The 15,355-nt window shown below is 44.6% G+C and overlaps 1 protein-coding gene across 4 annotated transcripts in view; it reads right to left on the minus strand.

The window, feature by feature from the left end:
* LOC149453588 (uncharacterized) overlaps positions 1 to 15,355 on the minus strand; it is a 32,174-nt gene that overhangs the window by 2,642 nt on the left and 14,177 nt on the right. For 2 of the 4 annotated variants that reach the window (XM_089688156.1, XM_089688153.1), the window contains exons 2-5: positions 14,577 to 14,750; positions 11,237 to 11,418; positions 6,516 to 6,641; positions 1,363 to 1,487 (exon numbers count right to left, since the gene is read on the minus strand). In XM_089688156.1, coding sequence (XP_089544282.1) covers positions 1,363 to 1,487; positions 6,516 to 6,641; positions 11,237 to 11,418; positions 14,577 to 14,740 — 597 coding nt within the window. In that variant the 5' untranslated portion in view covers positions 14,741 to 14,750. Of the gene's footprint in view, positions 1 to 1,112; positions 1,488 to 6,515; positions 6,642 to 11,236; positions 11,419 to 14,576; positions 14,751 to 15,355 lie in introns of those variants that run through there. The other 2 variants (XM_089688154.1, XM_089688155.1) reach the window with 2 other exon arrangements.

Here is a 15,355-nt window from a genome sequence, read left to right on the forward strand (position 1 = left end):
GCCTCTTCCTCAGAGCCACGAGTGGAGTGGCTCTGAGAGAGTGACTCTGAGGAAGAGACAAGTCCTTGAAATGCATCAGCCTGTTGGAGGTCCAGAGTTCCCATTACGGACAGACACGTAGTGCGGTTTGGACAGAGCTGTTCTTTCATGATGTGCCTTTGACTGTATTGTCATTTTGTGAGTACAATACCTACTTTTATAATTTAATAAATACATTTTTTAAGGTAATGCCCTAGGCTGGGGCACCCTCTGTTCATTTTTCTCTATTCCTTACAATGTTTGTGGGAAGAATTTTCCTTACAATTGTTCTTAGAGGGAAGAATGTTCCTTACATTGGTGGTCAGTGGGAAGAATGTCCCTTACATTGGTGGTCAGAGGGAAGAATGCTCCTTACATTGGTGGTCAGAAGAAAGAATGTCCTTCCATTGGAGGTCAGAGGAAAGAATGCTCCTTACATTGTTTGTGGGAAGAATTTTCCTTACATTGGTGGTCAGAGGGAAGAATACTCCTTACATTGTTAGTGGGAAGAATTTTCCTTACAATTGTGGTCAGGGAGAAGAATGTCCCTTTATATATAGCTAAAATGATCATTGGTGTCACTGGTTACCTGCTCAATGAACCCCTATCTACCTTTGGAGGTACTCTAGGGTCTCACAAAAACCAGGTTGTGAAAGGCTGGTCTGGAGAATCCCACCATTGCATTTGAAAACAAAACCAGAGGCAGAGAGCACACCAATAGTGCAGTGATGGCTTTAATAAAAAGTAATATAAATATAAAATGCATTCACAATAAACAAGTGTGGTAATCACTTATCTGTGGCCCAGATCCAGTCCAGAAGACATCTCCAGCCGTAGCCAGCGCTGGGGTTACGCTGAATATTGAAGTGGTCAAACTATCAAGTGGGGGTAGACATCTTTACCCCCAATGCTGGCTACGGCTGGAGGAGTCTTCTGGACTGGATCTAGGCCTAAGGTAAGTGATTAACAAACTTTTTGTATTGTGAGTGAAATCAGAGGAAGGAATTATAGTACAGGAAAGAAGTCCGTGCAATGGTGCAAGACAGAAGGGAAGTCTGGAGGTCAGCTTTAAAGGATGTTATTAAGGAACACAATTAAAGAAAGACTATTAAACTTTTATTAAAAAAAATAAAACACAGTACAAAACATGTATAAACAACTGGAAGATGTGTGCCTGGTTTGGACACAATGCACTAAAATAAAACTTTGTCCCTTTATTGTTCAAGGGAGGGATCATGAGTACCACAGTGGGCATTAGCATACTATGCAGGACATATAAGGCCTACATCCAAAGGAAGAAGCTCGGAGGACCTGGGAGGCTCAGAAGGAAGACATGTGATTCACCTGTTCCATAAGCCTCAAGACATCTTGGACACTATCCTGCAGCCGTTGTGAGAAATCCTGAAGATTCTGGATTGTAGTATTGAGTGTGTGCACACACCACTGTAGATTTGGAGGCGAATGCAAACCTAGGGGAGAGCAGAGCCAAGTGTTACTTCTACAGACACAAACCAAACACAGCCAGATAATGGAAAACTGTTTATTTAGTTTCTAAGAAGATATGGATGTGCAAGTGGGAGGAACAATAAATTAGAATAGCTTTTCTCCGCCTGGAGGAACAGGGCCATCTTTATGGAGGGGCAAAAGGGGCAGCTGCCCTGTGCCCAGTCATTGTTGTGGGGCCCAAAGCAACTGTCCCATACTTGCCAACTGGACCGATGCTGCATCCACCTAGGTAAGTACAAATATGGGGAAAAAAAAGACCTACTTCTCTTTTAAGTGCTGTAATCTCTAGCAAACAATCAGTGAGCTGTAATTAGAGATGAGCGAATCGAACTTGGCAAAGTGGAATTCGTTTCGAATATTAGGAAAAATTCGATTCGCACCGAATCCAAAAATTAGCAAACTTCGGATGCACGAATCGAATTTTTCCCGATCGGCCGATTTTCATCCCTTCTACAGCCGGCAAAAAGTGTCCCTGCAGAGAGCTCCGCTATTTCTGACAGTTCTCTGACAGTTCCTTCACATTTACAGCGGTTGAAACATTGTATCTATTTGTTTCCATTTAGGATACAGATGTTTTTATTCGGAAACAAATAGATACAATGTTTCAACCGCTGTAAATGTGAAGGAACTGTCAGAGAACTGTCAGAAATAGCAGAGCTCTCTGCAGATACACTTTTTGCTGTACTGGAATTCTTCTTATTTTCATCCTACTTCTTCTTCTTCTTCATCCTCATCCTCATCTTCCTCATCTTCCTCATCTTCTTCTTATCCTTCTTCTTCTTATCCTTCTTCTTCTTCTTCTTCTTCTTCTTCTTATCCTTCTTCTTCTTCTTCTTCTTATCCTTCCTCTTATCCTTCTTCTTCTTCTTCTTCTTCTTATCCTTCTTCTTTTTCTTCTTCTTCTTCTTATCCTTCTTCTTCTTCTTCTTCTTCATCCTCATCCTCATCTTCTTCTTCTTCATCCTCATCTTCTTCTTCTTATCCTTCTTCTTCTTCTTCCTCATCCTCATCTTCCTCATCTTCTTATCCTTCTTCTTCTTCTTCTTCATCTTCTTCATCTTCTTCTTCTTCTTATCCTTCTTCTTCTTCTTCTTCTTCTTATCCTTCTTCATCCTCATCCTCATCTTCTTCTTCTTCTTCATCCTCATCCTCATCTTCTTCTTCTTCTTCCTCATCCTCATCTTCTTCTTCTTCTTCTTTATCCTCATCTTCTTCTTCTTCTTATCCTTCTTCTTCTTATCCTTCTTCTTCTTCTTCATCCTCATCTTCTTCTTCTTCTTCTTCTTCATCTTCTTCATCTTCTTCTTCTTCTTATCCTTCTTCTTCTTCTTCTTATCCTTCTTCTTCTTCATCCTCATCTTCTTCTTCTTCTTCTTCATCCTCATCTTCTTCTTCATCCTCATCTTCTTCTTATCCTTCTTCTTCTTCTTCATCATCATCATCATCATCTTCTTCTTCTTCATCATCATCTTCTTCTTCTTCATCATCTTCTTCTTCTTCTTCTTCATCTTCTTCATCTTCTTCTTCATCTTCTTCTTCTTCGTCGTGCCCCGTGACTGCCCAAATGAGTGAAGTGTGCGGTGATTCTAAGATCGACGGCACTCATCTGCATGTCATACTGACTGACAGTATTATTTCTCTTCCCCAGCAGACTCCAAGGGCATTTAAATTAAAGGTACAGTGTTCTGCACTAATATAAAGGCTCTCTGAAGCCTAGAAACCCTTTTAATAAGTTAAATTTGCAGCGAATAAATTTGCATCGAATCAAATTTATTCCGCAAATTCGGCGAATCAGCCGAATCAAATTTTTGAATAATTCGCTCATCTCTAGCTGTAATGTTGTGCTGTTACTTCTAACAATCAATATGTAAGTAGTAATGATGCACAGTAACTAATAGCAACCAATCAGTGAGTGGTAATGATATGCAGTAACCTCTAGCAATTAATCAGTGAAACGGTAATGATGTGCAGTAACCTCTAGCAACCAATCTGTGAGCAATAATAATATGCAGTAACTTCTAGCAACCAGTTATTAGTAATGATGTGCAGTAACCTCTAACAACCAATCAGTGAGCAGTAATGATTTGCAGTAACCTCTAGCAACCAATCAGTGAGTAGTAATGATGTGCACTAACCTCTAGCTAAATTCAAAACACGGGTGGTATGGATGGTGCCACACCCTATTAGTTAGAATCACAGAATCCCAAAATATTTGGGCTTTTTTGGGCACCAGATATCAAATAATGACAACTACATAACATAGAAATTTATTTTTTAGAATTATACACAAAACACATAAAAAAGGAAAAAGATTCTGAATCATTAATATAGGTGCACCCAAATCAAATATCCAACCCTCTATTACCATATTACACTTGTAGATCAAGATCTATAGAGGTGAAACAAACAGTAGGTGCCATGTTGCCACCATGTGAAGCTAAGCATAACTTCCAGCCACTATGTGACCTATTTTAATTCTTTATACTCCTGACAAAGCTCTGTTTTTTGGACCGAAACATGTAGAGTTTCTTTTTGTTCTTTGGGTCTTTATTTGGGAGCACTTTTTGAATGCACATGGTATTTACTCCTCTCTCCCCTTTTTTTTTGGAGAGGTCTGTACTGCATTTATACAGTGCATCATTTGCATTCCTCAAGATAGCAAGGTATTTTTGACTGGATATGGTGATGTATGGGGCTTGTCCTTGAGAGACTGACATTTAGGCTTGTGGATGAGTGTACCCGTATTACATTATTACATTAGTTTTGTCCATGGGGTAACTCCATTTCCTTAATAGAGATTATATATTCAAGCTGATAGGATTGGATGTAAGGTAAATAATTGTAATGGTATCCAGTCATATTGTTGTGCGCAGTACATTCCACTCCAATAGGCATTAATTACAGCTGAGCATACATTTTATATATATCTAAATAAAGGTTACATTTTAGATTCATCAATTGGTCAGATAGTGCGAAGGGACACCCACCCTCGTCCGGCATAGATTTTTTAGATTCTAATATGTACTGCTCCTGATGAAGCGGTTTGGACCACGAAACGCGTAGAGCTCAACGGTGACCCTCTTTCCTCCCTCCTTGTATAAAATGTAATTACAGTATTGTGCACGGTCCTCCTTTGGACAGAGCAACTGGCTATCTTGATCTACAATTTGTACAAATGTAAGAGGGTTGGAGATTTGTTTTGGGTGCACCTATATGAATGATTCAGAATCTTTTCCCTTTTTTTAAGTGTTTTATGTATAATTTTTTTTTTATTGTGTGAAAATTTAAAAAATGTGTATGTTATATAGTTATTTGATATCTGGTTCCCAGTAACCTCTAGCAACCAATCAGCAATGAGAAATCACGTACTGTAACCTCTAGAAACCAATCACTGAGCGGTAATGATATGCTGTAACTTCCAGCAACCAACTGCCTGATCTGCTGCAGTAAACGGATTTTGAGCCTAGCTGCTTTTTATTGTACGTCTCAGAGCAGGTGGAGAGTGAAATTTCATGTCCCAAAGTCCCATCAATATTAAAGATGGCCCTGTGGAGGAACCCTTGAAATCACTTTCTGGTCTCAGGGAACCCCTCCTGATATTTTATCTAAAGCTCATGGTACATTGGAATAATAGTCACTGCGAAGAATGCCTCTTACATTGTGGTTCGTGGGAAGAATACCCTCCTTACAGATAGCTAAAAATATTACTGGTTATTTGTTACTTACATGAGAGTCAGAAATTGCTCAAGGAACCCCAGGCAACCTCTGGAGGGACCACAGAAGCCTGGCTGAGAAAGGTTGGATTAGGCCAACCACTCTCAGCAACGGTTCCATGGAACTCTAGGGTTCCTCCAGAGGTTTTTTTTTTTTTTTTGGCAGAATAATTTGAATTACAGGATCCCGTCATTGGTGTGTGTATCATTCAGCTAGGTGTCTATAGGAAAGGGGTTCCCTGAGACCAGAAATCACTTTCTGGTCTCAGGGAACCCCTCCTGATATTTTATTCTATCTAAAGCTCATGGTACATTGGAATAATAGTCACTGCGAAGAATGCCTCTTACATTGTGGTTCGTGGGAAGAATACCCTCCTTACAGATAGCTAAAAATATTACTGGTTATTTGTTACTTACATGAGAGTCAGAAATTGCTCAAGGAACGACAGGCAACCTCTGGAGGGACCACAGAAGCCTGGTTGAGAAAGGTTGGATTAGGCCAACCACTCTCAGCAAGGGTTCCATGAAACTCTAGGGTTCCTCCAGAGATTTTTTTTTGGCAGATTAATTTGAATTACAGGTTCCTGTCATTGGTGTGTGTATCATTCAGCTAGGTGTCTATAGGAAAGCCTGCTGCAAGATTTAGTTATCTGGCTACGGATATGAATGCTACAGGCACTGGAGGGGATGAGCACAATGTACGGAGCACAGCTGGTGTTTTAAGTTACCATACAAGGCTGGGCGAGGGGGATATTATGGGCTTGGTCGACCAATAACCATCTTGTCAATCACAGAAAAAAAAGAGGATGTGTAAAAACTGTAGAAAAAGGAATGCATTCCATAGAAGCCAATTCATTCATAGGCCTCATTCACACGGGCAAGGATGTACACCCATGCGAAGGGCTGTGTTTGCTTGCACTGGATGCACAGGTGTTACGTACATCTGCCGGCAGGCAGTCCCATCCATATCAACTGGAATGTAGCAGTTGCATGGGCACAGCTGCTGCTCCCCCCAATTTGACATCAGTCTGGGTGTGTATGTGTATGTGTGTTCCCTAATTTTTGGGGGACAGGCATCTGTACTCACAGTTATGTCCAATCGGGAGCAGCAGCTGAGTCTGTGCAACTGCTGCGAACCAATTGACATGAATAGGACTGCTTACATGGGGATGCATGGAACACCTGTGAATCCTAAGCGGGTAAACACAGCCCTTTGTATGAGTGTATACTTCAGTAAGCCCATGTTAAAGTGTCATTTCCACAAACAAGGACCCGCACCTCTTCCAGGAACCTCCCCGCTGACATTGGGCCTAGCACCATTCTGCACTTCTTCCACTGCTTCCTCCCTGGAGCTTGTTGACAGGACCAGGCCTTCAGAATCCAGCATTGAAGGAGCTTCCAGCCCTGCAAGATGATGGAGATCACAGGTATGAGGGCAGAGGAGGAGACATTTAGGGGTTTAGGAACTACAGTCTTATGGGGCACCACTCTAGGCCAACAATGTTGAGTTTGGTGGCCATCAGGCAGCATTCTGTGTAGTCTGAAACTTCTTTCCATACAACATAAAGTACAACCATACTGGTATATTGATCAGTCCCTACCCACACTGGACCCACCTGGCACGGCTAAATAAAATCTACTCAACAAGTCACACCAACAACAAGGAAACACCTAGTGAGTGAACCCAACTGCTACAAGATGCATCTCCTGACCTTTAGGGATGGTTCACACTTTCTTTGGCCTCTGAAAGCTTTATGTGTTTGAATTGCTCCTTAGAGAGCATTTGTCAGGTGGTGGGAAGTTGTTGTTAGTTAGTGGAGCAGTTTGGGGGCACTAAAAATGAGGCTCAACTGCAAGGTTTTACTGCCCCTCAACCGCTGGTATGAGAATGAGCCCTTACTGCTCCTGCTGAGATACACTGTGCCATGACTTCATCTGTTCCCCTGTTGCATCCAAGGCAGAGAACTGAGGCTGAGCGATCAAAGACCTCTGACCGCCCAGTTCTCGGTCTTCAGAGAGCCAATGACTGTCAGTCAAAATGTAACAATGTATGTGCAGCATACATGCACTTTTGCATGCATTTGCATGGTTGGTCACTGGTTCTTAGGAAATGAAACCTCTTCCCTTGCTGGTTGTTCAGTACAAATACTGTCGCTGTTGACTTTTAATATTAGGTAATTTACCTGTCCATGCATCCAGTGGTGTCCTCACTCCGAGCCAATTCTTCCATCATCTGTCGGGTGCTGGTGCCGCCATCTTGACTAAGGGAAACCGGCGGTGAAGCCTTGCAGCTTCACCGGAGGTTTCCTACTGCACATGCGTAAACTGTGCTGTGCTGGGGGGTGGGCAAACTTGTGGAAGTGGGTACCTGTCAGAACCAGGTACCCGCTCCCCCCCAAAAGGTGCCAAATGGGGCACAAAAGAGGAGATTCCACTTTTGGGAGTTCGCCTGCAGGACCTATCAGAAGCTAACATCTGCTTATAAAACCATGACCACTCTATAGATACATGTGGCCAAAGTGTGGACAAAAAACCAAGGGCAGCCTTACAGAACTGATGATGAAAAGCCATGGAAGGGCCTAGTGTTCGGAAACAACATTCAGTGGCCAGAGGCTAACAATGTTTGAAGGCATAGGTCTTAAAAATTATCTGGCAAATTTATCAGGAGATAGTTGGGCTAAATGCTGGGGCACCACTGTGTGGTCCAAGCAGCAAGATGAACGGGTAATCTGTCTTCCTGACAAAAGCTGTGGTTGTAAGGTAGATTTTTAACAGCCTGCACCATCTGCTGTTTATGAATCTGCTGTCACCAACAACTGCAAAGCGGCCAATCCTCTTTTTTTGACAGTAGCCAGGAAAAATGGAACAGTCAGGCATGAGTAGAAGGTGAAGTTACTTAATAGTAAAAATATGAAGCAGCTCAGTGCCAAGAGAGAGCTACACCTAGGCCCAGCAAAAGAAAGTACACACAACCAGTAGAGAAAGGCCTTAGAACCGAGAGGGAGTGCTAGGCTGTCAGACTGTAGAGGCAACTGGCAGTCATTGCTGTGTAGAAGGGAAGAACTATGATGTGCCCCTTGCAGGAAGCCAATGGGTAGAGGCAGGCCTTAGAACTGAGAAGGGTGCTAAGCCATTGGACCTAGTAAATCATAGAGCTGTCTGGCAGTCATTGCTGTGTAGAAGGGAAGAACTATGCTGTGTCCCTTGCAGGAGGAACCAAGAGGTAGAGGCAGGCCTTCGAACTGAGAAGGTTACTAGGCCATTAGACTGTAATAACTCATAGAGACACCTGGCAGTCATTGCTGTGTAGAAGGGAAGAACTATGCTGTGTTTCTTGCAGGAAAAGCCAAAAGATAAAAACAGGCCTTAGAACCAAGAGGGAGTGCTAGGACTGTAGATGCACCTGGCAGTCATTGCTGTGTAGAAGGGAAGAACTATGATGTGCCACTTGCAGGAGAAGCCAATGGGTAGAGGCAGGCCTTAGAACTGAGAAAGGTGCTAAGCCATCACACCGTAGTTGATCATAGAGGCACCTGGCAGTCATTGATGGGTAGAAGGGAAGAACTATGATGTGTCCCATGCAGGAGAAGCCAATGGGTAGAGGCAGGCCTTAGAACTGAGAAAGGTGCTAAGCCATCAGACCGTAGTAGATCATAGAGGTGTCTGGCAGTCATCGCTGTGTAGAAGGGAAGAACTATGCTGTCCCTAGCAGGAAAAGCCAATGGTTAGAGACAGGCCATAGAGCCGAGAGGGAGCGCTAGGCTGCTGGACTGTAGAGGCACCTGGCAGTCATTGCTGTGTAGAAGGTAAGAACTATGATGTGTCCCTTGCAGCAGGAACCAATAGGTAGGGGCAGGCCTTAGAATTGAGAGGGTTACTAGGCCATAAGACTGTAATAACTCATAGAAGCAACTGGCAGTCATTGTTGTGTAGAAGGGAAGAACTATGCTATGTTCCTTGCAGGAAAAGCCAATAGGTAGAGACAGGCCTTAAAACCGAGAGGGGGTGCTAGGTTGTCGGACTGTAGAAGCACCTGGCAGTCATTGCTGTGCAGAAGATAAGAACTATGATGTGCCTCTTGCAGGAGAAGCCAAATGGTAAAGGCAGGCCTTAGAACTGAGAAGGGTGCTATGCCGTTGGACTGTAGTAAATCATAGAGTTGCCTGGCAGTCATTGCTGTGTAGAAGGGAAGAACTATGCTGTGTCCTTTGCAGGAGGAGCCGATAGGTAGAGGCAGGCCTTAGAACTGAGAGGGTTACTAGGCCATTGGACTGTAGTAACTCATAGAGGCAACTGGCAGTCATTGCTGTGCAGAAGGGAAGAACTATGATGTGCTACTTGCAGGAGAAGCCAAAGGGTAGAGGCAGGCCTTAGAACTGAGAAGGGTGCTAAGCCATCGGACTGTAGTAGATCATAGAGGTGCCTGGCAGTCATTGCTGTGTAGACGGGAAGAACTATGCTGCGTCCTTTGCAGGATAAGCCAATAGGTAAAGGCAGGACTTAGAAGTGAGAAGGGTCCTTGGCTGTCATACCATAATAACTCATAGAGGCACCTGGCAGTCATTGCTGTGTAGACGGGAAGAACTATGCTGCGTCCTTTGCAGGATAAGCCAATAAGTAGAGGCAGGACTTAGAAGTGAGAAGGGTCCTTGGCTGTCATACCATAGTAACTCATAGAGGCACCTGGCAGTCATTGCTGTGCAGAAGGGAAGAACTATGCTGTGTTCCTATCAAGAGAAGCTTGTAGCGGCATGCATAGCAGCTCTTTACAGCAGCAGTAAAGAACACGTAGAGGACCAGGACCCATGTACATGTGCTAGAAGAAGCCAGAATGTGAGCCTGGAGTGAGAGCAGATTTCCTTACCAAAAAGCAGGGAATATGGTAAAAACAAACCTAGGACACAAGAAAAATGAAATAAAGTAAGGGCCAATACCTGCAAAAAATAAGATGCCCCCTCCCCCTCCTCATAGCATTCAGCGATTATTTTCTACTCACCAATAGGTAAGTCTTCAGAACCAGCCTGGGATATCTGGATCGGTTTCCACTCTGGGAGTAGGAAGAGGACAGCTACAGTGAATTCCCAGATCCGGTGACCTAGCATACCACACAGCAGTGTAATAGTGAAGAACACTGCCCCCGGAGTGGCCCCTGTTGTGAGGGAGAACGGCTGTGCAGTAAAATGTGGGTTGACCCAGTTAGATACTGCTCTTGTTGACTGTTAATGAGGGTCTTCTCGGGACCTGGCAATCCACCATGAATCTGCCAGCGGCAAGCAGAAACTTGCGATGACGAGTCTAAAATCCAACTGGAGGAGACAACCTACCTATTGAGGACACCAAACTAAACTGGGCTCTCTAAAAGGCACGAAGATAAACTGTGCTTAGCACTAAAGGTAGTTGGCTCCTTTCTGTGATTTTCATTCTCTCCAAAAATCCTGAGGATGGAGTATAACCACTGATAGAAGTATATACCGTGTCCTTCAACTAATGCAGGAATATTATCTGTTCCCCTCTGCAAATAATGCTATCCAGAGGCATAACTAGAACCTTCTGGGCCCCGGTGCAAGAAACTATGAAGTGCCTCCCTGACCCTTGGCCGTAGCCCTTCCCTCCCGGCCTGGGGGCCTTCACACTGATACTGGGGCCCTTTACTCCTACAGCAAGAGTGTAAGCTCCTCTGCTACAGAAACTGATGTGACTGTGGGGGGAGGGGACATTAGAGTGTAAGCTCCTCTGGTACAGAGAATGATGTGACTGTGGGAGAGGGGACATTAGAGTGTAAGCTCCTCTGGTACAGAAACTGATGTGACTGTGGGGAGAGGGGACATTAGAGTGTAAGCTCCTCTGGTACAGAGACTGATGTGACTGTGGGGGGAGGGACATTAGAGTGTAAGCTCCTCTGGTACAGAGAATGATGTGACTGGCTCAATGTTTGCTGTATAGCACCACAGAATATGTCCAAGCTATATAACTGAAAATCTGTATAGCTCCCCGCTCACCGCTACTGTCGGCCTCCCTCTTGCGGACTTTGGCCGGTTTCTGTGATGTCAGCAGTTGCTCCATCTCCTCATAGAATGGGAAATCCCCAGTGAGTGCAGGAGCTTGACCGTCATCCACCATCCTCTTCCGTTTCCAGAAGTTCCCCTTGAGACGCCGCCAGTGTGCCTTCACTTGCTCCTTGCTGACGGGACACGATTCATAGAAAATAGAGATGTATTATTTCATATTGTGGGCACATGGCACAGATCAGCTCCATGTCTCCATTGCAGTCATCAAGATATTGTCAAGTAGACCACCGCACCACTGATGGGAGGTGATTACAGCTATTTATTTCAGGTACTTATAAAGCGCTGTCAATATACATATATATATTGTACATTCACATCAGTCCCTAACCCTCAAGGGGCGTACAATCTAAGGTCCCTAACTCACATTCATACATGTTAGGGCCAATTTGGACAGGAATCAATTAATCTACCAGCATGTCTTTGGAGTGTGTGAGGAAACCGGAGTACCCGGAGGAAACCCATGCAGGCACAGGGAGAACATGCAAACTCCAGGCAGGTGGTGCCGTAGGTTGGGATTCGAACCAACGACCCGAGTACTGCCAGGCGGAAGAGCTAACCATTTAGCCACTGCGCTGCCCAGCTATCCAGACATGGAGGTGACGTTTGCTCTGAGTAGCAAGAATGTCGACACAGATCTCACCTTCCCACCCCACATTTGTCACTGTGCACCCCCTAGATTGTATTGCAATGTAACCTCCACCCCTACAAAGCAGTGAGGAGCTTCTTGGTCTTGTGCTGAGCGATCGGCCTCACGCACTATGAATCACTTTCTGAATGAATGTGAAGGGTTCTCTGATTGGATGAGGTGCAGAAGATGGGTGGCAATGTCAAATTTGCACCTTAAAAACTCTGTAAATGTCAGCACGCAGAGGTCTACCAGAGAGGAAGATGACCACAAATGATGCATGATATACAATCACTGACAACTCATGGGGCCCCGGGCAATAGGGAATCATGGGGCCCCTGTGTCCTTGCCCACACTCAAAAAAGCCTATAAAAAAGGTACCAGGGGCATTTCATGGGGCCCCCTACTGACCCCGGGCCCTCGGGCAGTGCCCGTGTGCTTGAATGGTCAGTCCGCCCCTGTATACAATGGATCAGGAACTTCGCCAGGAATGTGTAGTAGATACTGCCCACCTCAACCAGGCACGTCTTGTACAACCACTCGAAGACCGATGGTATGTGACTGGTCGGCAAGTGGATGTACCATACCTGCCCGGTGCCCCTAAAGGCTGGAAATCACTGGGGTAGACACCGCTACTCCGCTGATCTCCACTTCCGGGTCCTGTGCTGAGCATCCTGCCTGATGCAATGTGAATACAGGGAGTCAGCAGCTCAAAACAGGTGCCAATCAGAGAATTTTTAGCATTTTCTGAATTAACCCCTCCCCCTCCTCAGGATTCCCCCCCCCCCTTCCTGAGCAGGCCATTTTTTGCGTTACGACGCTGTGTTACTTTAAATGACAATTGCGCGGTTATGCGGCGCTACACCCAAATGAAATTTACAACATTTTTTTCCCATGAATTGAGCTTTCTTTCGGTGGTATTTGATCGCCTGTGCAATTTTTATTTTTTGCACTATAGAAAAAAAAAGACCGACAATTTTGAAAGAAAAAAACAATATTTTTGACTTTTTGCCATTAAAAATGTCCAGTAAAAAAAAAATAAAAATAAAATTTCGGCATAAATTTCAGCCAAAATGTATTCTGTTCTGTGTCTTTGCTAAAAAAAAAATCCCAATCTGTGTAAATTAATTGGTTTACGTAAAAGTTATAGCGTTTACAAATGGCGGTATATATACTGGGATTTTTTAATACATTTTTTTACTAGTAATGGCGGCGATCAGTGACTTATAGCGGGACTGCGGGGGACATTCTGACACTGGGGGGGAACCGATTGGTGTCACTGACATCCCCCGTGACCCCAATACAGTGATCAGTGCTAAAAAAAAAAGCACTGACACTGTACTAATTACAGCCATCCAAAGCAGTGTGATTACAGTGAAGCACGCTGACACCACCCCCTAGTAAAACACTCCCAGCACACAGTTAACCCTTTGATCAGTGTGCTTCACTTCACACTGCTTTGGATGGCTGTGCTCTGCAGTGTGCCCAAGCTGACAGGGAGGAGAACTGTTAGTAAACAAATCAGTTCTCCTCCCTGTTCGAGAACCTCGGAAATCACCAGGCTCCAGCGAGTAATCACCAGCTAGAACCCGATGATTGACAGAAATCACTTCAAAATGTCACTCACATTTTAAAATCAAGTAACTCACAATATACAAGACACTGAATTTCCCGCCGCACTACCGACCCGCGGCCATGACGTCACCTGGCTTCTCGCTGCACGCAACGTGGAGTGAAAGTGGAGCACTGTGATTGCAAGAAATCCTTACAGCACCGAGATTGTTGGTTCACTTCAAAATTTCACTCACATTTTAAAATCAAGTAACTCACAACATACAGACACTGTATCGGGATACCGGATTTAATTTCCTGCCGCTCTACGACCCTCGGCTGTGACGTCACCTGGCTTTTCGCTGCACGTGACGTGGAGGCGGAGCACTGTGATTGCAAGAAATCCTCACAGCGTTGAGATTGTGGGTTCACTTCAAAATTTCAATCACATTTTAAAATCAAGTAACTCACAACATACAGACACTGTATCAGTATACCGGATTGAATTTCCCGCCGCACTACTGACCCTCGGCTGTGACGTCACCTGGCTTTTCGCTGCACGTGACGTGGAGGCGGAGCACTGTGATTGCAATAAATCCTCACAGCACTGAGATTGTGGGTTCACTTCAAAATTTCAATCACATTTTAAAATCAAGTAACTCACAACATACAGACACTGTATCAGGATACCGGATTGAATTTCCTGCCGCTCTACGACCCTTGGATGTGACGTCACCTGGCTTTTCGCTGCAGGTGACGTGGAGGCAGAGCACTGTGACTGCAAGAAATCCTCACAGCGTTGAGATTTTGGGTTCACTTACCTTCAGGAAGATACCAAGTCACAACTGCGAATGTATAAAAGACTGCATTGAAGTGCATGGGGACTTTTGAGTCGCTATATAGGAAGGAGCGTTTTACAATGCATTTGATTCATGTTATATGATGTAATGAGCGACAGATAAAGTATTATTCTCTATACAGCAGAGCTTCACATTTACTATTTTTGAAGGACCGTTTCATAAAAGAGGGAATTTTACAATCCAAAATGAATTCTGTCCCGTTCTCCATAATGAGGCAATGGAACAACCCCCTCACCTGACTTTGATGTTGCAGCGGTTGAGTAGGACACTGAGTCGTTCGAAAACAGCCCAGATGGAGTAATCTCTCACAACCAGCCCTGGAATGAAGCCCCCATCCTGGATGAGATCCAGAAGAGTGTGCGTCTCAGCTGTGGTCCAAACCCGATCCTCAGGATCCATCTTGATGACCCTGCGGGTGAGAGACCCCGATGTCAGCATACAAAGAAACGTGACCATATTGTGGAAGGCGTTTCCCCAACCGGCCACACAGAACTATTATTTCTGCAGCTGTGAATAAGCCCCACGCATCCGCCACTCAATAAGAGTCCCACACACCCACCGGCAGCATGCCCCTGGCAGAGTTTGCAGGATTTTAAGGAAATACGAGTGATCAGACCACACATGTTTTTTTTCTTTCTTATTTGTTCACACACACATGTTAAAACAGAAGATTTTTTGCTAGAAATTTACCTAGAGCTCCCGAACATTAAATATTTTCTGAAAGAAGAGGCCCTGGAGAATAAAATGGCGGCTACTGCAATTATTAACCACCTCCCGTCCGACCGTTTTATATAAACGGCCGGATGGTGGCAGTGCAGGGTCGGGTGGCTGTTTATAAACGGCCTCCCCGCCCCCTGCTTGTGCGCGCTCCCTGGGAGTGCACAGCACCGCGATCCGATCCTCCGGACACAGTGGAACACCGATCGTTGTACGGGACCTCTGTGCGAGGTCCCAATCATGTGATCACTGATTGGCCAATCAGTGATCACATGCAGAGTAGTAAGCAAGATGTCA

Source organism: Staurois parvus, unplaced genomic scaffold, assembly GCF_062004578.1.
Source record: "Staurois parvus isolate SC_StPar_1 unplaced genomic scaffold, SC_StPar_1.0 ptg000447l, whole genome shotgun sequence".
Classification (NCBI taxonomy): domain Eukaryota; kingdom Metazoa; phylum Chordata; class Amphibia; order Anura; family Ranidae; genus Staurois; species Staurois parvus.